This window comes from Marasmius oreades, chromosome 10 (genome assembly GCF_018924745.1).
Source record: "Marasmius oreades isolate 03SP1 chromosome 10, whole genome shotgun sequence".
In the NCBI taxonomy this organism is placed as follows: Eukaryota; Fungi; Basidiomycota; class Agaricomycetes; order Agaricales; family Marasmiaceae; genus Marasmius; species Marasmius oreades.
In genome coordinates, this window is record NC_057332.1 from 1,895,225 (window position 1) to 1,922,953 (window position 27,729).

The window sequence follows — 27,729 nt, forward strand, 5'->3', positions numbered from 1 at the left end:
TTTTTCATCTTCCTATCTCCTGTGCAACCACATCATGCTTCAAAGTTCAACTCTTTTGATTTCGAACGATCCATTTCTGGAATTAACCCCTGTCTGGGTCGCATGCAACCCAGAGTTCCGGGCTCTTTTTTTTGTCTTTCTGTGAAGTGGAGCCCGTAATGTATATGATGAGCTGACCGCAATAAAAATAACCAGAGCAGGGAGGATTCAAGTTTGAATTTCTGAAGCGTGGTGCTGCAACGCGTTGCTTTGAATGATTGTTGTCGATTGCGACGTAGAACTTGTCGCCGCTGTCTAAGAGAATCCTTCGAGAGATATCGGTGGTGCAATTGGCTGTTCAAGTTGTAAACCTCAATGAAGAAAAGGAAACAAAGTCGTTCGGTCACGCTTCCCACATGTGGGCGTCAGTGACGTATAGGGCTTGGCTCTTCGCTATGCTTGGACCCGTGACGGCAGCGACGCCACACAGCTCATATGATTTGATTTACTACTGTTGACGCGCCTCGGGACGCGTCCTGCTCTCAACTTCCATCTTGCCATCCTCTTTCCTCTTTCCCTCTGTGTCGGCGGAATAACTGAGACCATGGATGACTCCTTATAAGGTGGTCTGTGCGCAGGATTCCTAATAGACCAAACAAAGCCAAATGACTTCCAGCCTATATCAACCTGCCCTCTGAAATACCCCCTTTTCCCCAAGTTTCTTGCATCTTAGCTTGATACTTCGTACTTCTGTACAACCCCCTAGCATATCTTTGCACTTTAGCGCTTTAACCCACCTACCCTACCCACCCTACCTACCTATTACCATCATGCTTTCTGCTAGCCCCAGCTACAACTGTTCCCTTTTCCGTCTCACCGCCGTTGTCGATGAGGTCGCGGTACCACTAACCTCCTATTCTAGCCTCGCCTACCTCAAGGAAGAGCTTACACTCAACGCTCCGATCCTGATGATCACCACCCCAGACGAAGAGGGTGCCGTGGTAAGTCTTCGTCCTCCTCGTCCTCCTCTTTCAATGTTGACCTGAACATTGTCTCAGATGACCTACCTCAATGATGACTACGTCCACGACGACGAATTTGACTTTGTGGATAGCGAATCCGACTCCGATTCTGACAACAATGTTTTCAGCGAAATTGATTCTGATAGCGACAGCGAGTACGATGACGACGACGAAGAGGATGTCGACTGCCTCTCATCGATCCTCGATCAGTTCCCAGCTGTACCGAAGAGCGAGTCCAAGGAAGATAGCTTGAGCTCCATTCTTGACCAATTTCCCAAAGTTCCTCTGAGCGTTCGTTTAGTAGATGAGGACCAAGGCGAATCGCTTATGCTCTCAAATGGATGGAGCAAGTTGATTGAGTCTCTCGCAGCCGAGAGCAGGGCGGTAAGTTGTCATCGCAATCCTTTGCCGATCGCATACTAATTGATATTGGCCCTCCAGACTGAATACAGGAAGTCGGAGAAAGGTGAGGCGTGGTGGACCGGTGCCGCTGCTTCGCAGGGCGCGCAGGTAAAGAGCGAGACGACCAGAAAGTTCAAGTGCAATGACGGTGAAGCGTGGTGGAAAATGGAGGGCGTCCAGGTGAAGAGCGAGAAGGCGAGAAAGTTCAAGTGCAACGACGGCAAGGCGTGGTGGAAAATGGGGGGCATGCAGGTGAAGAGCGAGAAGGTGAGAAAGTTCAAGTGCAACGACGGCAAGGCGTGGTGGAAGTTTTAAGCGGTGGTCGCCAGAGGTGAGTCCTCCCATCACTTTTCCCGTCCAGTTCACTTTGTGCATGCTGGTTCGTGTACAAGAGAATTGGAGGGGCGGCGCATGTCATCGTGCCCCCCCTCTCCCCGCTGAAGTTTAGATCTTCCGTACCGCTTTAAATGTGGTTCGCTTCAAGCACTCCGCTTCAAGGTATGTTTTTTCCTCTCGGGTTGCATTCGATTCTATATACTGATACTTTCACCCTTTAAGGTCCTGGTAGTTGGAATTGTTTGCCATCCCAGGTGAGTGCCTTTGCTACAGTGTGAGTGTGAGTGAGTGAGTGAGATCGCCGACAATCGCCAATCGCCAATCGCCGTTCGACATTCGACTTCGACCATCCACGATCGCCTTTCGACTTCGACATTCGACCTTCGATAATCGCCATAGTGAGTCTTTGCTCCAAGGTGAGTGTTGTCTTTGTCATGGCATTCGTGCCATGACCCCGAGATGGGTCGGGGGTCACTGTCAGACTGCAAGTTGGCCCACTTGCGGTCTGACAGTGACACGGGTCGTGCCGGTGAGATTCCCAGCTCTTCTCTCAATTTATTCTTGGACTAACATTTTTATATGCCATCGTTTGAATCTACAGGTCTATCAAGAGAAGTTTTTCTGGTGGAGTGAAAGAGGTTGGTCTTCTTCTATTTTACTCTCACTTGAATGTTACTGATTTTCCTCCTGACGCGTTGCATTCCCTCTTCGCAATCATAAAGCAAACGATGTACGTCTTCATCCAAACTGATATCTCCTGTACTTATTTCCATTTCTCTAGGACACGCCGGGGTTATGAAGGACTGGAAAGGATTCGAGAATGAACAGAATGGAAAGGGATGGAGAGTGGTAGAGGTACATTCCACAATACCCATGTATTAATTAATAACTCAACAATCACGAACTCGATCGGCTAAAAATATGAAGCGACGTTGAGCTACATAAGTGATAACCTACATTATTCGTCAGAAATACCTCCTACTTTCCCCAATTCTCTTACAATGAACACGCATTCCTGAATTCTCCCCTCCAGCACCCCTAGCCTCTCTTCCGTATCTTCCCACAACCTGATCGTATCCTTCTCCATCACACTCAACAGCCCCTCATCTTCCTTCACATCACTTCGTTCTCTCTTCTCCAACACCGCAACCACCATCGGATCCTCCCTCTCTGCCTGCCTCCTCGCCGAAATATTATACAACGTCTTATACAACACATGTAAAACCCCTCTCTCAACATCCACATACCATAAATAAAACATCCTCGTCGGATTCCGATCTGCCGTCTTGGGTACTTCAGCCGTACTCACTATCCCATCTGTCGAAAGCGCAGTAAGAAACGAACGTACGTCTTTCGCCACCATCATCACGTTTTTAGCGATCTTTTTTTCGTCTAGTTTCGTTTGGGAGCCGGGGAGGGAGAGAGGAGAAGACGGAGAATGCGGAGGCCAGGGGGACCGTGTTTTTCGAGAGTGATGTCTTCGAGGAGGCGGCGGGTGAGGTTTTCGAAGTCGACTTGGATTTTGTGGTTGTGGCTGGTGCTGCCTCCGACGCCGCTGCTGCCGCCTGAAGTGAAAGTGAGGAAAGCAGATGCTTTTCCTTCCGGTGTCGGGTTATCAGCTGATGCGAGCCTTCCGATGTATTCTTTGATACACGTTGCGGGTGAAGGTCGTTCTGAAGAACGCACCAGTCCGGAGATGAACGTGGCTTCGTTTTCGGGTGAGCTGAGGTGTAGGATGATGTTGGAAATTGATATTGGATTCAAGATGGAAGGCTTGACTTATCGGGACGGCGTAGAACTAGTCAGAGACCCCTGACCTGATCTGACGTCCGCCAAACTCATTTGGTTTGGTAGGGTAAGTTCTAGAGCTGCACGTATTGTTAAAGCTGCACCGTCGTTGAAGCGTTCTCTGGCAGCTCTCTCGATTAGCTAGGGAAGGTTGTGAGAGGAGAACTGGGGGGATGATGGTCAGGTTTGAACTCACAAAGTTCCGGAGATGAATGTTGAACCGATCGTAGTTGACGCGAAATTAGACTGATTCCTGAAAAGTTAATATTGTTGGGAAAGACAGTCGTGTTTGAAAGGAGAGGAGGGCACGCACATTAACTACCGTTTCATCCCCTGTTTTGTTGTTCGTTGATGTCGATTTTCGCTGGAAAATCGAATTAGAGGAAGGTCGAGTAAGGTGCTTAGACCTTCAAATCACCCTTTTTGGTTTGGGTATAGCGTCTTTTTCTGACCATGGATGGACTCAGTTGACGAAAACGGGTAGCGAAAACAAAGACGTACCAGGCCAACTTTCTCCGCCTCCTCTCCTCGTTTCAGTCTGGAATATGCAGCCTTGCACGTTGTCCCTCTCGACATGTTCTTGAATCTTTACAGGAAGTTCGACTTGTTCAAAGGAAACACTTTCGTCCTTGGAGAGTCAGAGACCGGACCATCAGACTCAACTACACCAACTGCATTCGAAGCAGCAGATACGAAGTGCCTCTCTTGTTTCTCTGTCGCTTCCTGTCTCTCGACAGGCGGATGCCATCGATATGGCTTTCACCAGATACGGCCAGAGTAAACTGGCGATGATCCTCTACACGAGCGAAATAGTCCCGAGCTTAACTTCCGTGTCGGTTCATCCTGGTATTGTCGCCAGATCTGGCACGCAGGGGTACCACTCAGTTCTCGAGACTAGTGTATATTATCACTGGCCTCATGGAGAAAATTGCGCCGGAACAGGGGTCTGGGTAGCTACTTGGGAAAGGGGAAATTTGGTGAATGGGGGTTATCATGAACCCGTAAGGGTGCCGACGAAGCCTACGAAGGAAGCGTTGGGTGAGGAGTTGGCGAAAAGGCTATGGGAGTGGACGGAGTCCAAGTTGAAGGGATGGCTTTAGTGGATATAGATGGCCACCTTGGCTACCCACGCAACCGGTTCCCGAGGATAGGGGGGGAGGGGGGAAGGCTCCTCAAAACGTATTCAGCACTCGTAGATGCTGGTCTCGCACACGGCTTGTGGTACTGAAATATTAACTAGTCACTATACGCAGATATGTTGAATACATTCATACCTTGATACCACTATTCGCCGAATCAGTCTAGCCCCAGCGCTTTCCTGTCAACGTAGAGAGCATCATCTATCAGTCTCTCTAGCACCTCGTTCCTGCTCAACCTCCGAAACTCTTCCCCTCTAAAGGAGACTAGTGGAAGACCGCTTCGGAAGAATATTCAGCACTCGCCGATTGGTGTTGTCGCTTCGTATACTGCGAATCACTGAGAACGAGGATTCCTTCGGTGAGAACTTCAGTGAAACCCTTGTTGGAGTTGTATTGGTTGACATGAGCGGGTCAAGTCGTCCCTGGTACTGACGAGTCCGGTAGTAAAGACGCATTGTTATTGATTATCTCGATATATTCCTCCTTCGTAGGACATTGAAGTGATATCGAGCCTCTGACCTCTGTGTAGAGCCAATAGTCAAGAGGAAAAGCGTGACTGTCGCGTTTCTGACGTCACCTGCTGCACTTGTCGACAAACTCTACCCTCCTATTCCTTCAACTTCAACTTGCCCTTACTCCTCAACGTTGAGGTTCTTCACAATGAATGCGGCTTACTGTTTCGCCGCTTTCTTTTCTTCGCTATTTCGCATAACTTCTTATCTATTCTTAAGAGTGGCGAGTAAAATTGCGCTTTCTTTCCATTCCTCCTCTCCTTCTAAACTTATCTATATCAATAGATTCCAGCAAGAATAGGACCGATAGCTTTACCTGTCCTATACTTGCTAACGTTTACTTCTGCCCTAGTCCCGCATAGGCTGGTCAACCAAGGAAAAGAATTGAAGAAGGAGAACAAGAATGTTTCCACTAACGGGGTGTCTGTGCAGGAGATAGCCGCTGCAAAGCTTGTGCGTTTGGTTTGAACTACTCCTTTGTAATTATTCTAATTTCATTCAGGATAATGGGCGTAGTCCTATATCAGAAATAGTGTTCTCTTTGCCCAGTTCTTCCCCCAAAATCCGCTGGATCAACTTCATTATAAACACTCTTCTGGCTCTGGCCGCTACTGACCTCATCATCGCACCCTATGTGGACAAGTCGGTCGACGTTATTTTCTCCCGTGTTGGAGCAATATTTCCAGATGGCGTGAAAATTGTTGCACGGTACCCCAACATCTCACAGCCGGTCCATGTTTCATGGCGCGAGTTTTCCAGCCCCTCCCAGGCCGATACCGACTCTAAACCTTGGAAGCGAGGGCCCGCATTTAGATTAGCAGAAGAAAATGACTGGACAGATACCATCACAGTAAAAGGCCTATGGCCCAGCACTAGATATGAATGTAAGCTTTCGCCTTCGTCCCGCAATCTCAAATGAACTCTCCTTCAGACATCCTCACCGACAATGAAACAAACGCTCTAGAATATCCCTCTGCTCCAATCTCCTTCCGAACTTTCCCTGATCCTGGACTTCCAGGAGGTCAGCGTCTTCGATTCATCTCGTCGTCATGTGTAACCCCAAATTTCCCTTATGTTCCAATGCAATGGAGGACAATCAAGGGTTTTGACCTTTTGGCCGACTATCTTTTCCCTTCATCTACCCGCCAGAACCTAGAATATGGCAATTCCACCTCTTTAGCAAAACCGTCCACCGAAACCGATTTCATGCTCTTCCTTGGAGATTTTATCTACGCAGATGTTCCCACGTACACTGGTAAAGACATAGAGTCATATCGGCGGCTATACCGCCGTAACTACCATAGTCCCAGCTTTAGAAAGGTCTACGAGAAACTGCGTAAGTGCAGGCGTTAGAATCTCGGGAGAACACAGGGTTGACCATTCTTCCAGCGATTTTATTCACATACGACGATCACGAAGTAAGTGCGGTAACTTGATCTCTTTATTCCCACTCTCATCGTATCGTTACCCTCATAGATCATTAACAATTTCGACGGCAACAACAACGACTCAAAACCTCCTTTTTACAATGCATCATCGGCTTTCCGGACGTACAACGCCAATTCCAATTACGACTCACCGATAGACGACGTGTATTATTATGATTTCCGCTACGGAGATATCGCTTTCTTCGTTATGGACACACGTAGATATCGGTCTGAAAAGTCAGAAGATCCCCTGCTTCGCACAATGCTTGGTGAGACCCAATTATCAGTTTTACAAGACTGGCTCGTGCGGGTCTGTATTCTCCATCAGTCTTTTTTTTGTCGTTATCTCAAGCTTTGGAGTTTATAGGTCAACAACACTGCCACTTTCAAATTCTTGGTTACGTCGGTTCCTCTGACATCGTTGTGGACGCACGACGCTCAGCTAGACTCTTGGGCTGCATACCCTACCGAGAAACAGTCACTGCTGACCACACTGCATTCCATTCCGAACGTAATTGTTATTTCAGGAGACCGCCACGAACATGCCGCAGTCGAGTTCAACGGCGATGGGCCATATGTCGTCACAGAATTCTCAACGAGGTGAGTTTATATGCACCAAATTCCGTTTCCATCGCTTAAAACCACTGGAACTCCAGTCCTTTGAGTATGTTTTACATGCCCCTGATTAGGACATTGCAGTCCGCTAGTAATGAGACCATCAAAAAGGAGTTTATGACCGTCGAGGAAGATTCGGAAGGAAGGCCAGTAAACGTCCCAGAAACCCGAGACATACCTCGTGAACGCGTCCTCAATTATGTTGCGGAAGGGAACCACAAATGGTGTGTTCATCTAAATCCCAAACGATGTCAATTCTGAGTTCGCGTAGGACAACTTTCGAAGTCGACACTCGGTCCCGCGATAAGCCCACGCTTCGTGTGGAGCTAGTGGTGGACGGAAAACCGACATACCAGTACGTGGGCATGTTGAGTATTCTCTGATAGTCTAACATCGCCGTTCACTTTTAGATATGAATTGATTGGGATGCCAGTTCAGTTGCAATCTTCATCCACCGCCCTTGGTGCTTTCGTCTCCAGTGGCGTTAAAGATCTATTCAATAAACTAGGAATGCGGCCTGGACGATGGTTCTGATGTTGTTTGTAGTGCGTAGTTGTATGTATCATTCAATTAAAATTATTCTTGATAATCGACCCGTTACATCGCCAGACGTGCATCTAACACTTTGCTAAATTCAGAGCTGTTCTGCCACCTCTTCATTCCCAAGTGTCATTTCGTCAAACCCTTCAAGCAACTCGTCAAGCTGTACTTCAGGGAAATCCACTTCTTCCTCACTCTCCACAGGAGGATTTCCATCCACATCCATGGAATACTGCTTTTTCCGGCCTCCCTTGACATTTTCTGATTTCATCTTGACATCCACAGGCGCTTTATACAAGTTCACCGCACTCCTCAGCTCAGGATCTTCTTCCAAATCGCGAAGGAACAGTTCATAATCCTCCTCAACCTTCTTTTGATCACGTCCCCCCATCCTACCCACCACTCCCCGACCACCACCTGTCTCGCCTTCCTCACCAGCCTCTTTGCCGATACTACGCAATCGCCAATTTCTCGCCAATTTCTTTTTCCGTCTATTGGGGTAAGTCTTTTTCACCAATATTACGTCGGGTATTCGACCACTTTCTATGGCCGAAAATTCGTCTGAATTGAAATTGGCATTGGTGAGGAGGTATCCAAGAGCAGTATCGCCCGGTTGTAGAATACCCCCCAAATGAGTGCGAGTATGGAAAATTTGATTACTGATCCCAACGCCTTCGTAATCCATCGCGTTGTCGTCGTGTGCGTTCCCTGTCGATCTAAAGGCCCCCGCCAACGCAACTTGAGCATCAGCTAAGATATGCCTCCCCTTGGAGCGAGCGTAGTCGGGTTCAATGTCGAGGACCATAAATTCCACCAGATCGCCCACCGTAGCCAAGCACTCGAAGGGTGTGCGCCAGTATATGGCTGCGGTAATTTCGGCGTGTTGAAGTGAAGCCGGATCGACCAACGAAAGTGAATTGCCCACTCGGGTGCAGACGGTTAACGGAGAAATGCTGGAGAGCTGTTTTGCAAGCTGCCGAGGAATACAAACGAGATCATCTTTGCAGATCGGTGCGATCTCCACAGAATAAGTGTACTTGAAATTCGCCGTGTTCGAGTGTGTGTCCGTAGATAATAGTTGCTCGGAAGATTTTGAGCTGCAATGGCGATACCGATGAGACTGGTGAGAAACTGAATGAGGGATTCTTACCGGACTGGAACGACACTATTTAGAAACTCCACCATCTTTATCGCATGACTTCTCGAACTATAGAAGAAATCTAGGCCATCCCTCACTTCTTTCACCGATATTGTATCCTTCTGGACGTTATGCTTGAGAATGAGTTGTTCCAGGAACAAAAACGTCCTCTTGTGCGGAACCTTTTGTCGCACTTGCACAAGAGCCCTCCAGGTATTTTTTGCGGCGAGCTTCGCGCAGTCGGGACATTGACCATACTGAACGAGGTACTCGATCTCGAAAGTTTGTTCTAATATCGTATTTATGAGCACCTGAAAGTTTTATTTCAGACGAATGTCCCGTAAAATTATCTGTGAAACGCATGCCTCTTTTTGAACCGTGACCGACACCCGGAGCCTCTTTGAATGAGGTTCTGTCCAGATAAAATGGGCATCCGTTAACCGTACTTTGGTGAGCCCCTTGAGTTTTTTCAGACAGATTGCGAGCAGTTCTGAAGATTCTGGTCTAGCGATCACCCATGCATGGGGCGGGGTCAAGAACCGTTCACAGTTTCGACAATACGAAATAGAACCTATTGAAAATGATAGATATTTTCATTTCCACATACGATAGAGACAGGTAACGTACTTTGTTTCGGGATTCCTTCTGTCACGTCGACGCTACAGCCAGGTTGAATATTGATTCTCGCAACAGATAACAGCTACGAACGTATTTCGAAGGCAAGATACACATAGGTTTGCTGAATTGGGAACGATCGGAGTGCCTATATGAAAGATTAGACCGGAAGAAAGCGTGATAATATCATAAGCCATACCGCAATCTGCGCACAACACTCGATGCACTGGAGGTGCTGGCACAAATTCCATCGTGGGCAGAAAAGATGTGAGAAGAGGTGAAGGAAGCACCCGCTTAGTATTTTGCAGCGCCTATTTGCAGATGCCGCGTACTGACTCTGCGCCCACAACTCTCCCACACATGCTTTCAACCCTCAGGCCTTCAAGCTTCAAGCTTCAGGCTTCAGGCCCCACTAGAGAATGCCCCGAGCACGTCGATCGTGTCATCTCATCCTCCAGCTGATAATCTCTCGGATTGACTGGTAGCAACTCGTCCGTTCTTGTTCAACTACTGTCTTACATGCCGACGACCATAGATATTCGCTTCGACGGCACCAACACCCACATTCTCTCTGAAAAAGCGATACGCGAGGGTTGGGACACATTCATCTTCTACAAGAACCTGGTAAGACCTGGTAACCTCTTCATAGGCCAGTTGATCTACTTGCTACCTCAGAATCCGTCAATGCTCATGACATATAGGCCTGAACACTGCAAGACACAACTTGGGACGGGCTGATGTCGCTAGGTGGCTCAGCATTTTGGTCAATGGTACAATCACGCATCCACCTGAGATTTACAATTGCGCCATCAAAGAGGTAGACGTCTTACAGTATTTGCCAACTAAAATGGCAGAAAAGCCTATCAGTTGGACGGAGCCGAAGACCTGGGCACCTGGAAACTATACCTTGGAGACATATCGCATGTTTGATCAATATTGGACGAACACTACTCCAGAAACGTTACAGGTTTGGATGTCAGGTAAAGAGGTATGCGAAAAACCATCATATGTCCTTAGATTTGTATGGTCAACGACGCCGATTGCACTACAGGTTTTTCCCTCAAAAGACATCAAACCCGTTTATACCATCGAACCTGTATGTTCTTCCAACTGGCCTGCAGACGATACAAAGCGAATGCAAAAATCTATGTCTTTCCCCATGCCGATACGTGTCTCTATGAAGAGCGCCACCCAGATGTGCCGCAATGGAGAACTGACCCAGAAAATATGATTATTCTACCTTCGCTTTTGGTTGACGATTTTTATCTAAACCGATTTGGTTTTGACATTCAAGTTCGTGATTGATACGATTGCCGTTTTACAGTCCTTATACGGATTCATGTGGACAGATGGGACGGTTCGTTACGTTCCCCGGTATCCCTCCTAAAACGAACTCCCTTCTTCAAGCTACATGCTTGAAGACCACGAGCAGTTCAAACGTGTACATGGCACGCCATTTTAGGGAATGCTTGAGGGTGCATTGTTTCTTTGGGGATATCAGAGCTGAGAATGGTTTGGATAAGATTTGGGCAAGGAGCCAGGAGTGGGATGTGAAGAGGTTCCACTCGTGGATCGGGACATTATCGACGTTGCTCTTCGCCGGTGGTGGAGTTTAAATTAAAATAGCATCCTCTCACAAGCGGCTTTTGTTTGAATCTCCGTCTAATGTTCAACTGAACATGGTTGTATCGCAGCCATCATATGCCCACTTGCCTGTTGAATGCAGCAAATTAAAGTTCCGGCCAGCGCGAGAGATAGTTCAACTAAACGCCAATGTTGTATTATGCGCCATGATGGAGGTACTGCCCGCTGTTGCTCGCTGTTTCTGTCCGAATATCCAGGTTGCTGTTCGTGGGGTCAGACATGCACGCTTGCCAATGCCCAACCAATGCCTTTCAGGAAGATAGCCCAGACCCGGCCCTGTTCACAGTCAGGGATCTAGTCGGACTCATAAGCTCAGCTAAGCAGTTTATCCGTGCCAGGTCTTGAGCTTGAACGTTCGAAATTGATGTAACTTCTAAGTGAACGTTTCCAAAGGAAAGCTGACCTTTTTTGAGCAGAAGACTCCCATGCTTCGACGGAGCGGCGAAGCCAGCGCGAAGCGAGAAGGGGGGAATTTCATTCGCACATCATCCAAATGTTCCTAAGGACACATATATCTACTAGTTAATCGCCCAATACCATTTACCTAAGGATCCACCTAGAGCTGTCCAAGCCCAGTCGCTCCTTTCCTTCACTGCTGTTTATAGGATCTTCTTCTTCTCCACATCTTGTTGCCTGCGGGCATAACTTTATGTTGCTCACTACCCGCCTCCTTCCCGTTTTCCTCCATTTTCGTTTCCTCTGATTTCGATCCCTTGGCCTCGGTTTCCATCTTCTGAGAGGCAGAGTCAGTCTCCTCGGTTTTAGATGCTGACATCGTGGACGTGCGCTGGTGGCCAGCCTCCATGTCAACCTTGGCCTCGGTCTTCTTGTCACCGGGACCAGCGTGGTCAGCCTTCATATCAACCTTGGCCTCAGTCTTCTTGTCACCGGGACCAGCGTGGTCAGCCTTCATATCAACCTTGGCCTCAGTCTTCTTGTCACCGGGACCAGCATCGCCAGCCTTCATGTCGACCTTGGCCTCAGTCTTCTTGTCACCGGGACCAGCGTGGTCAGCCTTCATGTCAACCTTGACCTCAGTCTTATCACCGGGACCAGCGCATTCTACAAAATCAAAAAAAAAAAAAAAATAAGCCCGAGTTTTACGAACCACAGACAATTGGCAGGCATACGATACTCACGAACTTTTGCGGCGGCCTCCGAAGCGACTTCAAGGACATTAGGTTTTCCGAGTTCGTTCTGGACGAACCTAGAGTTGAACTTCATAACCGACTTCAAGGAGTTAAAAGTCTTGACGTCCAAAGGCAGGGGTTTCTCCATGACAAGGAATGTCAAGCCTTCAGCACATGGGGGAGTTGTCAAAGAACCGGTGTATTGGAAGAGGGCTTCCGTCTCGAGGGCTTTGGTGAGCTCGGCGAACTCGAGCTTGCCGGTTTTAGTGACCGTACCGGGAGTCGTGACATTGTCAATGTTCTCAATAACGGAAGTCAGGAGTTGAGTGGTAGAGCCGTCCTCAGTGAGCTGGAACGGTACTGCAAGGACGACGATGGAACCATCTGGAAACAGATATGAGCGTGATCCATCTCAACATGTACTTGGTAGAAAATGGTATTACCGGCGCCTTCATGAACCTGAAATTGATGAATTTCAACGAAGATTCAGATAACCGAGTTGACAGAAACGCCTACCATGTGCATTTCCACGGGAAAATACTCCTCATTTATACGGTGCTCGCTCGGGGTATGGAGGTGAAACTGCTTGAGCGCAAAGTCCTTGTCTTCAAACGTAGTAGTCCCGTTGGCAATGACTTCCAGAGTTGTTCCCAAATTCTCGAACTCTGCCTCTTCAACATCGGCGATGACCACCTTGGGTCGCGAGGTAGCCTTCGGGATTGTATCGTCCAAAAGAATGGGCGACTGATTTTTGCCCGTCGCACATTGGGTATTTCCAGCTTCCAACTGGGCCCAGTTTGCAGGACCGTTCTCTTTGTTGTAGCCGAAGTTGCTGACCTTCACTTTTCCTTCCTCCGAAACCTCGCGACGGAGAAAGGAGGTTCCATGTATGCAGCTTGCTTGCGCAGATATCGTTGCGAAAACGAAGGTGGCAAAGAGAATGCGGGAGAACATAGTCAATATGTTACGGCCTAAACAATGAGTGATTCGGTGTTGTTATGTTGAATGAAAAGAAGGTTAAAAATCGAGGCCAGCCACAAGGTTGAAGGAAGGAGAAGAAAAGCAAGGCCAAATGCTTGCTTGAAGGACGAATGAACGAAGTCGGGTGGGAATCCGGTGAAAAGGCCAAAACAAGGTGTGTGGCTTTTATCAGTACCAAAGTTGGGAGGCTATCCATTATTTTGGTTCAACAACGATGCTAGGACGATGGCATCTCTTGGCGGGCTCGGAGAGCTCAGAGTTGCCCGGTATGGTTGCAACAAATAACAATTTAGTCGGCGAGGTAGGGCGGGCCTAGACTCAGATCGTCGTCCTACTAGGGCTGATTTGAAACTGGATGTCTTGGCCAGAGCTTGGCTGATACCGCTGGTGTAAGCGGCGGGAGTTTCAGGCAAACCCGGACGTACATTGCATCTAGATATACGCCGGATAAACGCCTGTTGAGGACGTTTGTATCCTGGAGAAAGAGCCACAATGTGCACGCAAGAAGTTTAACGCTACTTCTCCAAAGATTGAACGGGTGCGCTGCACAGGGGATCGGGGATGAGACCAGTCACGCCACTAGCGGTCGTCAGGTACACTCTGAAACTTGCCGCTGAAGCGCTGCTACAACCGCTTGACCTTGCTGGCTACCACAGACAAACCACAGATATGGAAGGAAACAGGCCAGTCGTACTTACCGTGCAGATTTTGGGCAGACGATATACTGGATTAACACTTTTCTCTTCTCCAAGCTTGGTCAGAGTCGGTCTTGCGTCAATGATATCCAGCAAGACGCACTCTACACAGGCAACTTCGAGATGACGATTTGTCGCCACTGGAGAGCAGAATGCAATTCCGTTAAGATATGAGGAAGTTTATATCCCAGCCACAGCTACCAAGAGGAGCAACGACTGGCCAAAATGCAAGTTGTAGGAGGCCGGGAGGCTGCCCATGTGAACGTGCGGAACAAGCCGGCTACAGAACTCACGGTCACGTTCACTCCACCTCCTGCACCCACAAACACCCACTTCAATTTCCCAAGAAGAGGAACTTCAAGGGTCGAGGAATTCCTAGCGATAAAGCTTTTCAATATTTGAACTTAAAGGGAACTCTCAAACTTTGTTTCCATTCCAATCATGGCAGCTCTGAAGGCTTTGGTCGACGATTGGATGAAGATGGATCGGGTACGCCCAGCTTCATGTTTCGCCTCGACCACGTATGCTCAGGAACTTTAGAATGAAAAAACGCGTCAAGAGATTCAACGTTTATGGGACAGTGGCCAAGAAGATGAGCTTGAACGACGATTGAGGTGCGCTCACATTCAATCGTTGCTGCGTGCAATTCCTGAAATCGTCATGATCAGGACTCGAATAGAGTTTGGAACTGCAGGTCTGGAACATCTCATACAACATGTTTGTTTCATGCTCATTGGATTGCAGGCCTTCGTGGAAAGATGGAGGCAGGGTGGTCACGAATGAATGGTTCGTCGAGATTTGCCATCCAGATCGTTGAACAAACCTCATAGCTGCTTGGGAATAGACCTCATCATCATCCAAGCCTCTCAGGTCATTCATCGCGAATCTCCACTCATAATCTGGTCGACAATTGACTTGACACACAGGGTCTCTGTCAGTACGTGATCGACAATGTACACGACGCCCACTCCAGAGGTGTAGTCATCGGTCATGACCATCGACATAATTCGGAACGGTGGGCACAACTCGCTGCTGTTGCCTTTATCGACAAGGGGATGAAGGTCTATCTACATCGTGGTTTTGTTCACACTCCGTTGTACGTTCCTGGGTACTTAAACAAATCCTTTTTAATTGACGCTTCGCGAATACCAGGGTCCCATTCAGCGTAAAAGACTTGAATGCAGCTTGCGGCGTCATGATAACCGGTATGATTGCCTCTTCCAAGATTTATCTTGTTTTCAGACAAATGACTGTAAACCAAATCAGCCAGTCATAATCCAAAAGTGAGTATCCGCTCCCGTTAAGTTCGGAAATTACTCATCTCCGTCAGGATGATAACGGATACAAGGTGGGTGTCTCCTGAATCTATAATCACCCACATATTTCCTGCTTCTTTAGGTCTACTGGGAAAACGCCATACAGGTGTGTACTGATTAATCAAAACTACTGAACGATGAAAGTGTAAGAGCGATGGCCATCGTTCTCAAGATTATCGAACCTCATGACAAAGGGATATCGGTTTCCATTCAACACAATCTCACTCCTCAAACGTGGTCAACAGAATCCTTGCAAAATTCAAATTGTTTAGATGTCACTCAGGAAATGACAGACGCGTATTTCCTGAGTATCGAAAACCTGAGACTTCCAAAGTTCGTATCGAATTTAATTGCCTACTTCCATTATTTTTTGACTTCCAGAATGAAGCTATTCAGCCAACACAGAAATGCGGCCATTTGTCAATACCTCGATGCATGGCGTGGGACATTCATTTCTTGCCACAGCCTTTGAACGTTTCAACGTTCCATATATACCGGTGGTAGAGCAGGCATCTCCCAATCCTGATTTCCCTACCGTAGCTTACCCTAACCCAGAGGAGAAAGGTAAGCCTGCTGAAACATAAACCTTCCGCTCCACGGCTTGACGAATGATTAATTCCGTTAGGTGCTTTGGTATGAACAATGATTCAACTGGTCACAGCCTCGACTTATACCAGACAGAACCTCGCTCTCGCAACCGCTGATAGAGAAGAAGCCGATTATGTGCTTGCACAAGATCCCGACGCGGATCGCTTCGCTGCTGCAGAGAGACAGTACGTTACCCCAAAATCCCTACATCAAAGCTTGGCAGGTTCCCAACGATGATTATAGGCCCAACGGACAGTGGTTGACATTCACCGGAGATCAGCTTGGCACTGTGTTCGCTGGTCAAGTGCTCCGTGCCTATGTCGCATCCGGCAAGCCCATCGATAGACTTGCGATGGTGGCGTCGACGGTCAGTTCGAAGATGATTGAAGCGATGGCAAAATTGGAAGGATTTAAGTTTGCGGAATGTCTTACTGGTGAGATAACGCAAGCTCCTTTGAATTGAATTGTTTGTTTTACGATATTAGGTTTCAAGTACATCGGGAATACTGCGTTAGACCTAACACAACAAGGATTCGAAGTGCCGTTTGGCTATGAGGAAGCTATTGGGTTTATGTTCGGTCCTACGGTGCGGGATAAGGACGGGGTGGCAGCTTCCGTGAGCGACAAATTCAGTAAAGTTAAGCCGGATGCTCATATTCATTCAGGTCATGTTCGCTCAAATAGTTACGATTCTACGTGGCCAAGGAAAAACCGTCAAATCTTACCTGGATGAGCTTTACGCGCGGTACGTGCCATCCCAGTATATTAGACCTCTTATCTTCGTTGACGCTCTGAAAAATACTTAGTTATGGATTTTTCATGGTAACTAAAATCGTGCAGATCAGATTACGCTCTACAGCGGTGACGACTTTCTAGACAAGTAACAGTTACTTCATCTGTCGGACGCCGACAACCATTGACAGGATTTTCCTACGTATCCGTAACTTTAATGTGAGCCTCTACCTCGCTGAAACTCTTTCTTTACTAACTGATGCAAAGACTTCCGGTACCGAGAACACGATCGAACGCTACCCTCAAGAAATTGCCGGGCTTCGAGTGACGAGCGTATCGGATCTTACAACCGGGTACGACAGTACCAATCCGCCCACATATAAGCCCAAACTCCCACTCTCCTCTGGACATATGATCCAATTCAGAGCTGAAAGGACATCCGACGGAACCAGGATAATTCTTACCATCCGGTAAGCTACACGAGTCAGCTACCGGTGCATTATTCTTCTCACTAATGGCTTGCAGAACAAGTGGCACTGAGCCGAAGGTAGAAATAAATTTAGATTGTTTCAAAAAAAATGAAACAGCACGTTGACAACATTGACTTGTTAGATCAAATACTATCTGGAAGGTAACGGGAAAGACAAGCAAGTGGTTGCTGAGCTACTGCCGTCAGTCGTAGGAGAATTAGGGAACGTCTGGATGGAGGCCGAGAAGAATAGTTTAGGTCGACCGTAAAGTCGACCGCCGTAGGCACTGAAATGAATCCATGGGCCAGTGCCATCGACCTCACAGTTGATTATGGAAAAACTTAGCTACGACCGATAGGTTCTTCTTCTCAGCTTAGTAAATTCACGCAGGCATACGAGGAATAAGTAAACCTGGTGCTCTCATAGATTGGCCGATATCGTTCATCAGTGCATCATCGTTTGCCAACCGTAGTTGGTTTCGCTGAAATCAGAGGTGTCGGAAGATCTTCATCAACAGAAGTCGAAACTTCCTGATCACTGAATCCCATTTTCAACCTCGAGTTGTGTGAATGAGTTGATTGGCTACTCGATGCCAACAAAGAGGCAGTATAAGAGATTATGTGCTTAGGTGACCCACTTCCATTCCTCTACGACGCGTTGTATTCGCTCTCTTTGCAGTCCATTCGCTGTTTTCCTCAATTTCGTCAACACGTGCTCGTGTATGTTCACGTCCGCCTCAGGCTCGTCGCCTTTGGAGTCAACCCCGGCCTCCAAGTCCTTCCATTCAGACCACTTCTTTATCCATTCATCCCCATCCGTTTGCGGCTTGACGGCATGTATCGTCCGTTTTTGAGGGACTGAAACCGCATCCGTTATAGAGTCCCACCGTTTCGGCTTGAAATTCTTGAATTTCGGGGGAGGAGTAGGTTCTGCAGAACTTTCCGAGTGAGCTCTCTTTCGCTTACGAACCCCGTTGTAGGGGGCAGTGCCTCCATTATCACTTCCTTCATCTTCACTTGAGCCGTTGAGGGCATGATGCACCCTCCATCTCAACTCTCTAGCCATCGCGGGCGCGTCCTTGATCCTGTCATGTGGCACTTGTTCTTTCGATTCCTTTTTTGCATTTTCCGAGCCCCGCTCCAAAATTCTTGTCTCAGAAACCAGGAAGTCTGCCAGTGCCACCATGGAGGTCAAGACCCTAGTCGAGAAAGCCGAAGCTCCAGAGGCTTTGAGGTCTTTCAGGATTTTGTCACCGACATACCAACACAGCCTGTGGCACATCAGCATCAGAAGATGGTCGCGCGATAGCTGTACATAACGTACTTTGTGAAAAGCGGGAAGCGAAATTTCTTGGGCACTTGAGTTCTGAACTCGATGTCCCGTACTCGCAGTTCTGGGCGTGAATTTGGGTATTAAAAGTGGTCAGTGAAGAAGAAGTGCTTACGAGTAGCAACGCTATATGAGTGAAGAAAGTTTCCGCCAAATACCAGAGTGTCGACCGGCGTGTGCTGTTTTATACGTCTCAAAAACGATATTTCACATGTGAGGGTCAGGCGCACCACGGCGTGTATCCATCCGGCTGGTATAATCATCGTGTTGCCCTCACGAAGAGTTACTTTGATGACTTCGTCGACCATATCACCTAGCCAAGTCTGATTTTGAATGTCTGTTCCCGACCAACGTTCATAGGCCGCTAAATTGGAAGCTGTTGGCTTTATAAAGTAGAATACCTGAAGGATCGTCAGAGGCAGAAACGCAAGTAGCAAAGATAAGATGATACTTTGGATCCCTCCATTATGTGATAATACACAGATGATCCCGCGAAGTCTATATGCCAATCCTTAAGTACCTATTAGCGGGTTCAAAAAGCATGGCAACAGTAAACGAACCGTCCAAGCACCTTCCACTCCCATCAGGCAGTACAACTGAACCTTGGGGTATGAATGACCCTTGCCCTTCTTCGTGCTCGGCCAATAATTCTCCACCCAATCGATCTCTCGCACTAGACGTGGTGGTAATATCCTGTTCGCAAGAAGAGTTCCAGATATCTCTAACGATATAACGTTCAAGATCTTCTCTCGTTTGCTGGGTTCCAGGTTGAAATACTCGACCCACTTTCCTAGTGTCCAGCCACTGACACTGGATTGTGAAGCGACATCTGAAGTATGATATCAGTAGCATAACGTGTTCAGAGGCTTGAAGAGTCAATTTACCGATGACTTCGAGGGGCGAGTTCTCCCCGACAAGCAATGCAACGTCTTCAACACCAAAGTTCTCGGGCATCTTCATACCCAGTCCTGCGGGATTGTCAATGACAAATGGCTCTGTCATAGCATATTCATCTTCCGCCAACCATTCCAGCCCCACATCACCACCCTTCATTCTCTTGAAGTAGTCCTCCTTCATCGGCTTTCCTTCCATCATGTGCATCCACCTGTTCGGATCAGACGGTATGCCTAATTCAATGTTGGCATAATCTCTTGTAGCTTTCTTCCTTTCTGATTTTCGAGTGGGTGCTTTATAAGTAATCGTGCGTCGAGGCTCCTTCTCCAAACAAGGTTTGCAAAACCTAACACGCCAAGCCGTGAGTGTCGCGTTATTGAAGGAGCTAAGACTTGACACACCATTTATCAATAGTACTGAGTTCCTCTCCATTTCCAACACAACGCCAGTGATACCAGACCTTGCACAAGCCGCACATTGCCCATTCCTCTGTGTCTTGGAGTTGTTGGTCCTGTGTACAAGCAGGGCATGTTTCCTCGGTAGCTTTAGACGATTTCTTGTTTACTTCATGTCCTTCCGTATCCGATGGTGAAGTAGAACGAGTAGAACTACCATTGGCCCGAGCTGAACGCCTTTTGCCAGGGGCCATAAGCGGAGTTTTTGACAAGCGTTTTGTCACTATGCAAACTGGCGCGTGACACCGGCCTCGATCATGTCCTCATCAACAACCAGCACTGGGCCTCTCAAACGGAAAGCATTTGATGCAGATTCGAGTCAACCCAATAAGACAGCCAAGAGTGAGTACTTGAGTAGCTGAGTGACCATCTGTTATTTCGACGGTGTTATTGAGCCGGCACTTTCTTTAAGAAATACACCCTTTCTTTACTCAGGGAACGAAGGGATTGGAACAATCGCAAGGCAGTTTTAAGTGGCTCAAGTCACTAGGTCCAAAGTCAACCTGCCTCCATGGCGTGAATCTCGAACCACCATCAAGAACAAAAGTTGCTTTTCTCGACCTAGACGGAACAATTATTAAGTCAAACCTTGGTTCCAAAAATACGTCTTGGGAGTGGTGGAGACCACAAGTTCCGGGAGCATTAAAGAAACTACATGAAGATGGGTATGTCTAAGTCTCTTCCTCTTCTATCGTCTTATTAAAGCATTCGTGATCTAGCTACTCGATAGTAATTGTCAGCAACCAAGCCCTCAAATCCGCTGCACTGAAAACCTGGAGGGATAAAATACCATCCATCGCTGCTTCCGTTGGTCTTTATACTTGATTCGTCAGGTCTACGAAGTTTTGATTGCTATTTACAGTTGTCGACAATACCCTTTCGACTATTTGCAGCTACAGCCAAAGACTACTACCGCAAGGTTTACCTGGTTTCTTATGCCTTATAAGTTGTCACTAAGAAGATTTTACCGATACATTTAGCCCATGATTGGCATATGGATGGAGCTGAAACGCATATTCAACGAGGACGGTGTTGAAATAGGTTCGTTCAAACGGCTAATATGTGAATACGCGCTTGACATGTCCGTTACCAGACCAGTCCTCATCTTTCTTTGTCGGGGATGCTGCGGGCAGACAATACGCCGGCGGCCGTAGTGACTTCTCGGGTACGGATCGCAAATGGGCCTTGAATATAGGAATCGCTTTTCATACACCCGAGGTATAGCACTCTCCCTTATCATGTCGTTCTGTTCCTGATCGAATATCAGGAATGGTTTCTGGGGGTTCCTGTCCATACCAATATTAAGCTAGAGGGTTTCCAGGTATCCAGCCTACCCGAAAGTACGCATACCTCATTCGTATTCAATCTGCTACTGAAATGTCGTTGTAGTGCCACTGTATACCCCAACAAGTTTGCCCCTAATACCGGATCCTCGCGTTGTCGAGATTGTTTTATTCGTAGGATATCCATCTTTGGGGAAAACCTCCTTCTACAGTCGCTATCTAAAACCTGCCGGATATGTACATGTTAATCAGGTTTGTACTTATTTTCTGAGCCGAAGGATAATTCATGACGTTCCTTCCCAAGGATGTATTGGGTTCCCGTGCTAAATGTATTTTAGGGGTCGAGCAGGCCCTCGACCAAGGTCTTTCCTGTGTGGTGGGTGAGAATCACCGTTTCGTGACTCCTTTTTTTGTTCGCTTGATGTTCTACGTTCCTCCAGATAACACAAACAGGGATGCTCAGACGCGGAAATACTACGTCGACTTGGCCCAGAAGCGGCAAGTCTCCGTCAGGCACGTACACTCATTCGTTATGAAGTTCCATCTGCTCAAGGCTCGGCTATCAAGCAGATGTTTTCATTTTTCAGGATCGATGGAATTAGCCTGGCATAACAATCTTTATCGAGCGTTCAATATGCCACCTTCTGTTGCCGCACGAGAGGTGATATTCTCCTGATAGATTTTTCGTCGTTGCTGATGCGAAAGATCAAGCCGAAACGTGATTTAGTTCCTTATCTGGCGTTCACGTCTTACAAGGGTGCCTTCGAAGAACCGGAGCTCTCCGAAGGCTTTTCGGAGATCAGGAAGATCAACTGGGTGTTTGAGGGTAATGAGGAGGAGCGGCGTCACTGGAGTATGTGGATGCAGCTAGAGGGTAGATAAAAGCGCTCGTAATGAACGCGATGTAGGGATTTACACTATCCATCATGGTTTCCCATCGAATCTGAATACCTCCTCCAGTTCCTGTGAAACACTGATCAAGATTTAGAATCAGGGGTGTACAACGGATGCCTACTGTCCACCATGGAGTGTCCTTTCCACTTCCCTCCGCTCCCTCGACGAAGCTCTCTTGCATGCCGTCCGTGACTTTCCACCATCTCTGAGTCTCAGGGTCCTCCGCCACCTTCTTCATGTCTGCCTCGTAATCCGATCCAGTGTATTTCATGGTGGCTATGAGAAGCTGGAGTGACGGGTAGTAGTGGATGGAGTAATCGACGATATGAGCCCTTTCCAGTGCTGCGAGCACACCTGGCCACACTTGTGCATGGATAGCCCGATATTCTGCTTCTGCAGAGGGCTTCAGCTGGTCACGTCATCTCAGGAGTGGAGTTTGGAAACGGTCAAAGGAGAGACGGCACCTTGATTATCTGACAGATGCGTTTGGTGTGAGGGACTGACATGGGGTATATTTGAGCACTTGATACAAAGAATTTTGATTTTAATACCCAGCTAACGGTCCGAACCGGACCATTCATTATATATGTTCGAACGAGTTGGTTACTAGTATTTTAACCAATGCTTTCCCCGAACAGAATCAAGTTTTGTTCATGAAGAAAAATTTGCGGAGGTACAGAATAATTTGGAAAACATCAGATACATAGATATCTCGATTCATCCAAGCAAAGATACGGCAGCGATACCGACGGACGATTTGGAGACAAGCGCCAATCAATTCAGACTCCGCTCCGTACTCTCGCCCGTCACTGCCATCAACAGCCTCAGACACACCTTCATTTTCGTCTCCCATATCACTTGTTACCAAGTCGTTTAACCCTCAAGTACTCATCAATGACTGAAGGAAGCAACTATGACTATCTTTTCAAAGTAAGATCACCCTTCATTCCTCTAATTGACACAATTTCATCAGTTGTAGGTTGTCCTCATTGGAGACTCTGGCGTCGGCAAATCGTACGTTTTATCCATACTCGACTGATTCTTGTCATTGAAGTTTAATCCTTTCGCAGCAACCGTAGGTTAATCTTGCTGTGATTGAGGAGATCAGATACGACAAAACCATCCCACAGTGCTTTCGCGATTCACCCGCAATGAATTCAACCTGGAATCAAAGTCCACGATTGGTGTAGAATTTGCAACAAGGTCGATAAATGTTGATGGTAAAACGGTGAAAGCTCAGATTTGGGACACTGGTGAGCCGTCCTATCCTATCGCTGTTCACCCCTCTACCTTGACTCTTCGTTACCTTTCTTTGTCCGTCATGGCGAATTTTCCACTGACTCGGCCGTTTGTACTTCTAGCTGGACAAGAGCGTTACCGGGCAATCACATCTGCGTTAGTGGACTGCGGTAGACCAACTCCCGCCTCGCCTTCTAATGCTGTTTTTTTTTGACAGGTATTACCGAGGAGCTGTTGGTGCACTACTCGTTTATGATATTGCAAAGCATGCAACATACGTCAATGTTACTCGGTGGTTGAAGGAACTTCGGGATCATGCCGACTCGAATATCGTCATTATGTTGGTGGGGAACAAGAGTGATTTGAAGCACCTGCGAGCAGTACCGACCGACGAGGCGAAAACGTTTGCATGTATGTTTCATTCACCTCACTTCGTCTCAAACTCGAGTTGAATGGACTCGTTTTAGCGGAGAACGGTCTGTCTTTCATTGAGACGTCAGCGCTGGACGCATCAAACGTCGAATCTGCTTTCCAGACCATCTTGACAGGTACGGAGTGGCCTTTTGACCCGCTATGAAATAACAAATCGCGGTTTTCATTCCAGATATCTACCGTATTGTGTCGAGCAAATCTCTGGAATCATCGTCAAACCCAGTCGAAGCTCCTGGTCCTAGCATCAGCGTTGGCCCTAGCGTAGACACGAATGCCCAGCAGGGAAGCAAATGTTGTTAGATGCAGTGTATAGGGAGTTATGATTAATGATTCCGCTTTTCTGTGGCTATTTTTCGACTTAGTGTATATACCTCTACCTTCTGCTATATTCCTATTTTTTGTGGGTGAAAGCGTTAGCTGTCAAACACCCCTGTACGGGTGACGCGGCCTGCGGGCTAGCTCCAACGATCTCGGCCCTCGACAACCCTCGACCTAGTGGGTAAAAAAGCAATTTTTTTTTCAAAAGTTTCTGGGTACTTACATACCCGGTACACCGCCAAAGATGGCCTACTTAGGGATCGTAGGTGGTGCTCAATAAGTATGGTGGTTGTACACTAGGATCGGAGTGTCGGCCAAAATAATCACTAATACCTCTTTAATTTTTGGTACATCGGATATATGCCCTCCTGTCACATTCTCTGGTTGAGTTTCTTTCGCAAACCCAATGACGACTAATTTCAATGAATATATTCAGCAGAGCAAAAACAACAGTAAAAGTACGCCTTCAATTACTCCTTAGGCTGACTGGCGACTAAATAAACATTTAGATATACATAATTGGAGATTCAGCGCAACAAGATTCGAAGAAGCTGATGAGCGTTGGCAAAGGTTTTATAGAGAGTGCCGGGGCATTGAACCGCAAAACAATGATAACGGAAGGTTCTGGTTTCCGATGACACACGACGCCTTCCGACCAAGAAAATGTTACGATGATTTATATTCAAAAGTGTGGACGTGGACTATGGAGGAAGATCATCAAATTCTCATTACTGGTCAGCCTGGTACAGGTACTTGGGATCTCCACTCTGTCCGGTTGGCTAGTCGTTGATTAGAAATTGCAGGCAAAAGGGTTGCTATGTGGTACCTCATTTATCGTGTTATTCGTGAGACGGATCTCCAACCAATCGTTTATGTGGACAGACAGACCACATACGTCTTCTACAATGGAAAGGTATTTTTCGGACCCACAAATGCTTGTGCTTCCGACGCGCTACCCAGTCCCAAGGCCGAACCAGCGACTCTCCTTGTTTTCCTGAATCTCGACACAACGAGCGCCTCTTTCTTGAGTGTCGGCAATGCATCGACCAGGCTCATCCAGGCCTCCTCCCCCAACCCAAAGAACCACCCATGGACCAAAAAGGACCTTCTTCATGTACAACTAGTGCTCCCTCTCTGGACAAAAAGCGAACTTGTGGAAAAGTATCAAACATATTCCCATCCGATAACCTCAGTCTTACTCGATGTTTACAGCTTTGAAATGGGATCGTCATGTACACGGTTTGTGGATACGCTACACGAATCCTTCGATGAACATGGAAACGCGAAAGAAGGTGTCGATCCAGACTTTGCCAGTCGCTTCAAGTCAGCATTGGAACAGGCACTACAAGCAGACACACATCTCGGCCCTCTCGACTGCACCCTCAAGTTGTCTCAGGCTGTCCTTATCAGTGCCGCCATGGCCAAATTCGGCTCTGTAGCCCGCGACGTCTTCGCAGCCCTCCTCGACCCGCTTAGTGTAGATGCGGAAGTGGACACCGCTGTTGATAAGCTCACCTTGGACGATCTACTCACTGCTTCGATCGACGTACTATCCTTACCTGGAATCTCACATCGAATCATTCTCGCATCTGCCAAGGGTGAACAGACCGATAAGGTCATGGTAGACCCAAAGTTGAGAATCACTATTAAATCGCCTGACATCGCCAATCGGGCAATGGGCCGACTGCAAGCTTTTGAAGACAAAGAAATTGTTCAAACCTGTGTCCGTTTACTTTTCGGCTCGTGTGGACGGCTGTTGGCGGGATGGGTGTTTAAAGATGTTGCACCGCGACTCCTCAAAACATCCCAGAAGGACATCCCGTTGGTTCCTATGGTTCCTACAGATTCCAAGACTACCTCCAATCCAACGTTCGCCACACCAAAAGATCTCAAAGCTGGGAACACAGTTTTACCGTCCAAGTTAAAGGTTGAAAAAATGTCCTTCAAATCAAGCAACTGGAAGAACGTTCCTAGAGACATTTATCTTTTCTCCGACGTCTGTAACACACCGCTGATGGACGGCATTCTTATCCAAACCAAGGGTCGAACTTTTATACTATGGGTTCTTCAACTCCCAGTGGCTGAAGGTTGTCATTACGGTTCCAAGGAAGGATATCCACTCATAGATGAGATCAAGCAATCCCTACTCTCCAAACCGAATCATACTGTTCAAACCCGCTACGTGCTTATAAAACCAACTTCTTCTGATTATTCTTTCGGGGCGAAGGCATCTGCGTTTTGGAAGATGCCTGAAGGTTGGATAAAACGCAAAGGCGTCGTATTTTGCGCTTATCTCCGACTCCAGTGAGTCGAAACCTATATAAAACTATTATCATTATGATTATCCATAATTTTCCAACCGATTGTTTCGGGGAAAAGGCACTTACGTGGTGGGGGATGCCTGAAGGTTGGAGAAGACGCAAAGGCGACCAAAACTCATTCAGTGAACTTTATGCACTCCATTCTAAACAGACTTCGTTATTGTAGCACGTCTTGTTCAGAGTTTTTCTTTTTCTAAATTTCCCCCCTACTGCTTGAAATTTGAACTCGATTTGCATGTGGTCCTTGTCGAGGACTTTTCTGATTCACTCACTGCAGCCCAGGCTGATACTAGGCAGGTAGAATAAACGAATACTAGAGTCAGTCGCGTTTATGAACATGCCCTTGTGGAAGAAGAAACACGACGGCGCGCGAAGTACGAGGTCAATGGGTTCGGGAAATATATTCGCATTTTTCTGGAGAATCAAGTATTAGACTAATTCTGTTATCCTTGGCTTAACTATGGATAATGGCGCATGTCTACGGATAGTCCGGCGGAGTTCAAGTTCTCAAAACAGAAGAAGGGAAAAAGAAAGAGAAAGAGAAGTTCGAAGATTACCTCGACGAAATCCTGTAGAGTACAACTGACATTGAGTATCTCCTCACTTCATAATTCTAACACAAATGCTCGCGATTGGTGTTAATTAACATGGGTGTATTGTGATATCTACCTCTACCACGACAACTAATTGACTCTCGACCTCATTCCATTCAGCTCATTTTCGAATCCCCTTCACAATGCTAAGGAGCGTCCTAGAAAAAACAGAAATAAGTAAAGGGAGATCTCATTTCGATCTGATGAACTCACATCGTTCGCTTCATGATTCAAGGGATGAGCGTTGATGCAGAAAGAAGGTAAATCAGCCATCATTCGAGTGAGAGTAAAAAAGAAGCAAACCAACCTCTTTCACTCCACCAGAAAAACTTCCCTCGATAGACCTGTAGATTCAAACGATGGCATATAAAAATGTTAGCCCAATAATAAATATAGAGAAATGTTGGGAATCTTACCGGCACGACCCGTGTCACTGTCAGACCGCAAGTGGGCCAACTTGCAGTCTGACAGTGACCCCCGACCCATCTCGGGGTCATGGCACGAATGCCATGACAAAGACAACACTCACCTCGCACCAAAGACTCACTATGGCGATTATCGAATGGCGATCGTCGAAGGTCGAAGTCGAATGTCGAATGTCGAAGTCGAAAGGTGATCGTGGAAGGTCGAAGTCGAATGTCGAACGGCGATTGGCGATTGACGATTGTCAGGCGATCTCACTCACTCATTCACACTCACACTGTAGCAAAGGCACTCACTCACCTGGGATGGCAAATAACTTCCAAACTACCAGGATCTTATAGGGAAGACGGTATCAGTATATAGAATCGAATGCGACCCGAGAGGAAAAAACATACCTTGAAGCGGAGTGCTTGAAGCGAACCACATTTAAAGTGGTACGGAAGATCTAAACTTCAGCGGAGAAGGGGGGGCACGATGAC

The 27,729-nt window shown here is 47.3% G+C and overlaps 14 protein-coding genes across 16 annotated transcripts; 8 read left to right on the plus strand and 6 right to left on the minus strand.

The window, feature by feature from the left end:
- Nucleotides 1-809: 809 nt before the first annotated feature.
- E1B28_002646 (uncharacterized protein) lies at nucleotides 810-1,718 on the plus strand (the record flags this gene model as incomplete). The annotated part of the gene is made up of 3 exons (XM_043159578.1): nucleotides 810-980; nucleotides 1,038-1,385; nucleotides 1,443-1,718. The coding sequence occupies 3 exons, from the start codon at nucleotides 810-812 to the stop codon at nucleotides 1,716-1,718; spliced, it is 795 nt and encodes a 264-aa protein (XP_043003181.1).
- Nucleotides 1,719-2,697: 979 nt separating this feature from the next.
- On the minus strand, nucleotides 2,698-3,105 carry E1B28_002647 (uncharacterized protein; the record flags this gene model as incomplete). The annotated part of the gene is made up of 1 exon (XM_043159579.1): nucleotides 2,698-3,105. The coding sequence occupies one exon, from the start codon at nucleotides 3,103-3,105 to the stop codon at nucleotides 2,698-2,700; it is 408 nt and encodes a 135-aa protein (XP_043003182.1).
- Nucleotides 3,106-3,664: 559 nt separating this feature from the next.
- Nucleotides 3,665-4,103, minus strand: E1B28_002648 (uncharacterized protein; the record flags this gene model as incomplete). The annotated part of the gene is made up of 5 exons (XM_043159580.1): nucleotides 3,665-3,668; nucleotides 3,724-3,780; nucleotides 3,850-3,891; nucleotides 3,946-3,974; nucleotides 4,029-4,103. The coding sequence occupies 5 exons, from the start codon at nucleotides 4,101-4,103 to the stop codon at nucleotides 3,665-3,667; spliced, it is 207 nt and encodes a 68-aa protein (XP_043003183.1).
- Nucleotides 4,104-4,279: 176 nt separating this feature from the next.
- Nucleotides 4,280-4,627, plus strand: E1B28_002649 (uncharacterized protein; the record flags this gene model as incomplete). The annotated part of the gene is made up of 1 exon (XM_043159581.1): nucleotides 4,280-4,627. One exon carries the CDS (start codon nucleotides 4,280-4,282, stop codon nucleotides 4,625-4,627), a length of 348 nt encoding a protein of 115 aa, XP_043003184.1.
- A 616-nt stretch (nucleotides 4,628-5,243) lies between these two features.
- On the plus strand, nucleotides 5,244-7,938 carry E1B28_002650 (uncharacterized protein). Its single transcript, XM_043159582.1, has 10 exons — nucleotides 5,244-5,401; nucleotides 5,464-5,631; nucleotides 5,681-6,062; nucleotides 6,110-6,514; nucleotides 6,568-6,596; nucleotides 6,655-6,915; nucleotides 6,973-7,205; nucleotides 7,262-7,444; nucleotides 7,492-7,575; nucleotides 7,631-7,938. Exons 1-10 carry the CDS (start codon nucleotides 5,327-5,329, stop codon nucleotides 7,752-7,754), a joined length of 1,944 nt encoding a protein of 647 aa, XP_043003185.1. The 5' UTR covers nucleotides 5,244-5,326; the 3' UTR covers nucleotides 7,755-7,938.
- On the minus strand, nucleotides 7,773-11,359 carry E1B28_002651 (uncharacterized protein). Its single transcript, XM_043159583.1, has 7 exons — nucleotides 11,227-11,359; nucleotides 9,713-11,175; nucleotides 9,607-9,661; nucleotides 9,526-9,557; nucleotides 9,264-9,469; nucleotides 8,911-9,209; nucleotides 7,773-8,857 (listed from the first exon to the last, which is right to left on the minus strand). The coding sequence occupies exons 2-7, from the start codon at nucleotides 9,762-9,764 to the stop codon at nucleotides 7,855-7,857; spliced, it is 1,647 nt and encodes a 548-aa protein (XP_043003186.1). The 5' UTR covers nucleotides 9,765-11,175; nucleotides 11,227-11,359; the 3' UTR covers nucleotides 7,773-7,854.
- On the plus strand, nucleotides 10,033-11,129 carry E1B28_002652 (uncharacterized protein; the record flags this gene model as incomplete). The annotated part of the gene is made up of 5 exons (XM_043159584.1): nucleotides 10,033-10,162; nucleotides 10,215-10,501; nucleotides 10,565-10,682; nucleotides 10,736-10,806; nucleotides 10,863-11,129. 5 exons carry the CDS (start codon nucleotides 10,033-10,035, stop codon nucleotides 11,127-11,129), a joined length of 873 nt encoding a protein of 290 aa, XP_043003187.1.
- Nucleotides 11,360-11,590: 231 nt separating the features above from the next.
- E1B28_002653 (uncharacterized protein) lies at nucleotides 11,591-14,216 on the minus strand. Its single transcript, XM_043159585.1, has 5 exons — nucleotides 14,067-14,216; nucleotides 12,804-14,010; nucleotides 12,731-12,746; nucleotides 12,297-12,671; nucleotides 11,591-12,219 (listed from the first exon to the last, which is right to left on the minus strand). Exons 2-5 carry the CDS (start codon nucleotides 13,239-13,241, stop codon nucleotides 11,747-11,749), a joined length of 1,302 nt encoding a protein of 433 aa, XP_043003188.1. The 5' UTR covers nucleotides 13,242-14,010; nucleotides 14,067-14,216; the 3' UTR covers nucleotides 11,591-11,746.
- Nucleotides 14,212-17,520, plus strand: E1B28_002654 (uncharacterized protein). Of its 3 annotated transcripts, XM_043159586.1 has the most exons (22): nucleotides 14,212-14,452; nucleotides 14,504-14,577; nucleotides 14,632-14,657; nucleotides 14,708-14,749; nucleotides 14,808-14,833; nucleotides 14,890-15,059; nucleotides 15,116-15,168; nucleotides 15,230-15,246; nucleotides 15,294-15,311; nucleotides 15,362-15,385; nucleotides 15,452-15,612; nucleotides 15,668-15,843; nucleotides 15,905-15,912; nucleotides 15,961-16,052; nucleotides 16,111-16,301; nucleotides 16,353-16,483; nucleotides 16,533-16,612; nucleotides 16,674-16,689; nucleotides 16,744-16,818; nucleotides 16,867-17,069; nucleotides 17,125-17,146; nucleotides 17,212-17,520. In XM_043159586.1, the coding sequence occupies exons 1-22, from the start codon at nucleotides 14,405-14,407 to the stop codon at nucleotides 17,335-17,337; spliced, it is 1,779 nt and encodes a 592-aa protein (XP_043003189.1). In that variant the 5' UTR covers nucleotides 14,212-14,404; the 3' UTR covers nucleotides 17,338-17,520. The 3 variants fall into 3 exon arrangements, with proteins under 3 accessions (XP_043003189.1, XP_043003191.1, XP_043003190.1); XM_043159588.1 differs by having other exon boundaries at nucleotides 16,674-16,818; nucleotides 17,125-17,520; XM_043159587.1 differs by lacking the exons at nucleotides 14,212-14,452; nucleotides 14,504-14,577; nucleotides 14,632-14,657; nucleotides 14,708-14,749; nucleotides 14,808-14,833 and having other exon boundaries at nucleotides 14,891-15,059; nucleotides 15,116-15,246; nucleotides 15,294-15,612.
- A 110-nt stretch (nucleotides 17,521-17,630) lies between these two features.
- Nucleotides 17,631-19,965, minus strand: E1B28_002655 (uncharacterized protein). The gene is made up of 8 exons (XM_043159589.1): nucleotides 19,694-19,965; nucleotides 19,283-19,638; nucleotides 18,959-19,227; nucleotides 18,850-18,909; nucleotides 18,629-18,799; nucleotides 18,514-18,577; nucleotides 18,393-18,462; nucleotides 17,631-18,339 (listed from the first exon to the last, which is right to left on the minus strand). Exons 1-8 carry the CDS (start codon nucleotides 19,939-19,941, stop codon nucleotides 17,694-17,696), a joined length of 1,884 nt encoding a protein of 627 aa, XP_043003192.1. The 5' UTR covers nucleotides 19,942-19,965; the 3' UTR covers nucleotides 17,631-17,693.
- A 27-nt stretch (nucleotides 19,966-19,992) lies between these two features.
- E1B28_002656 (uncharacterized protein) lies at nucleotides 19,993-22,524 on the plus strand. Its single transcript, XM_043159590.1, has 12 exons — nucleotides 19,993-20,089; nucleotides 20,160-20,412; nucleotides 20,467-20,554; nucleotides 20,610-20,666; nucleotides 20,728-20,788; nucleotides 20,841-20,965; nucleotides 21,015-21,087; nucleotides 21,137-21,282; nucleotides 21,335-21,543; nucleotides 21,601-21,691; nucleotides 21,742-21,934; nucleotides 21,991-22,524. The coding sequence occupies exons 1-11, from the start codon at nucleotides 20,005-20,007 to the stop codon at nucleotides 21,910-21,912; spliced, it is 1,359 nt and encodes a 452-aa protein (XP_043003193.1). The 5' UTR covers nucleotides 19,993-20,004; the 3' UTR covers nucleotides 21,913-21,934; nucleotides 21,991-22,524.
- Nucleotides 21,955-22,430, minus strand: E1B28_002657 (uncharacterized protein; the record flags this gene model as incomplete). The annotated part of the gene is made up of 3 exons (XM_043159591.1): nucleotides 21,955-21,993; nucleotides 22,046-22,333; nucleotides 22,389-22,430. The coding sequence occupies 3 exons, from the start codon at nucleotides 22,428-22,430 to the stop codon at nucleotides 21,955-21,957; spliced, it is 369 nt and encodes a 122-aa protein (XP_043003194.1).
- Nucleotides 22,525-22,710: 186 nt separating the features above from the next.
- On the plus strand, nucleotides 22,711-24,008 carry E1B28_002658 (uncharacterized protein). Its single transcript, XM_043159592.1, has 7 exons — nucleotides 22,711-22,854; nucleotides 22,904-22,938; nucleotides 22,995-22,999; nucleotides 23,055-23,319; nucleotides 23,381-23,574; nucleotides 23,631-23,711; nucleotides 23,768-24,008. Exons 1-7 carry the CDS (start codon nucleotides 22,819-22,821, stop codon nucleotides 23,893-23,895), a joined length of 744 nt encoding a protein of 247 aa, XP_043003195.1. The 5' UTR covers nucleotides 22,711-22,818; the 3' UTR covers nucleotides 23,896-24,008.
- Nucleotides 24,009-24,323: 315 nt separating this feature from the next.
- E1B28_002659 (uncharacterized protein) lies at nucleotides 24,324-26,402 on the plus strand. Its single transcript, XM_043159593.1, has 3 exons — nucleotides 24,324-24,371; nucleotides 24,423-24,662; nucleotides 24,717-26,402. Exons 2-3 carry the CDS (start codon nucleotides 24,548-24,550, stop codon nucleotides 26,219-26,221), a joined length of 1,620 nt encoding a protein of 539 aa, XP_043003196.1. The 5' UTR covers nucleotides 24,324-24,371; nucleotides 24,423-24,547; the 3' UTR covers nucleotides 26,222-26,402.
- The last annotated feature ends 1,327 nt before the right edge of the window (nucleotides 26,403-27,729 follow it).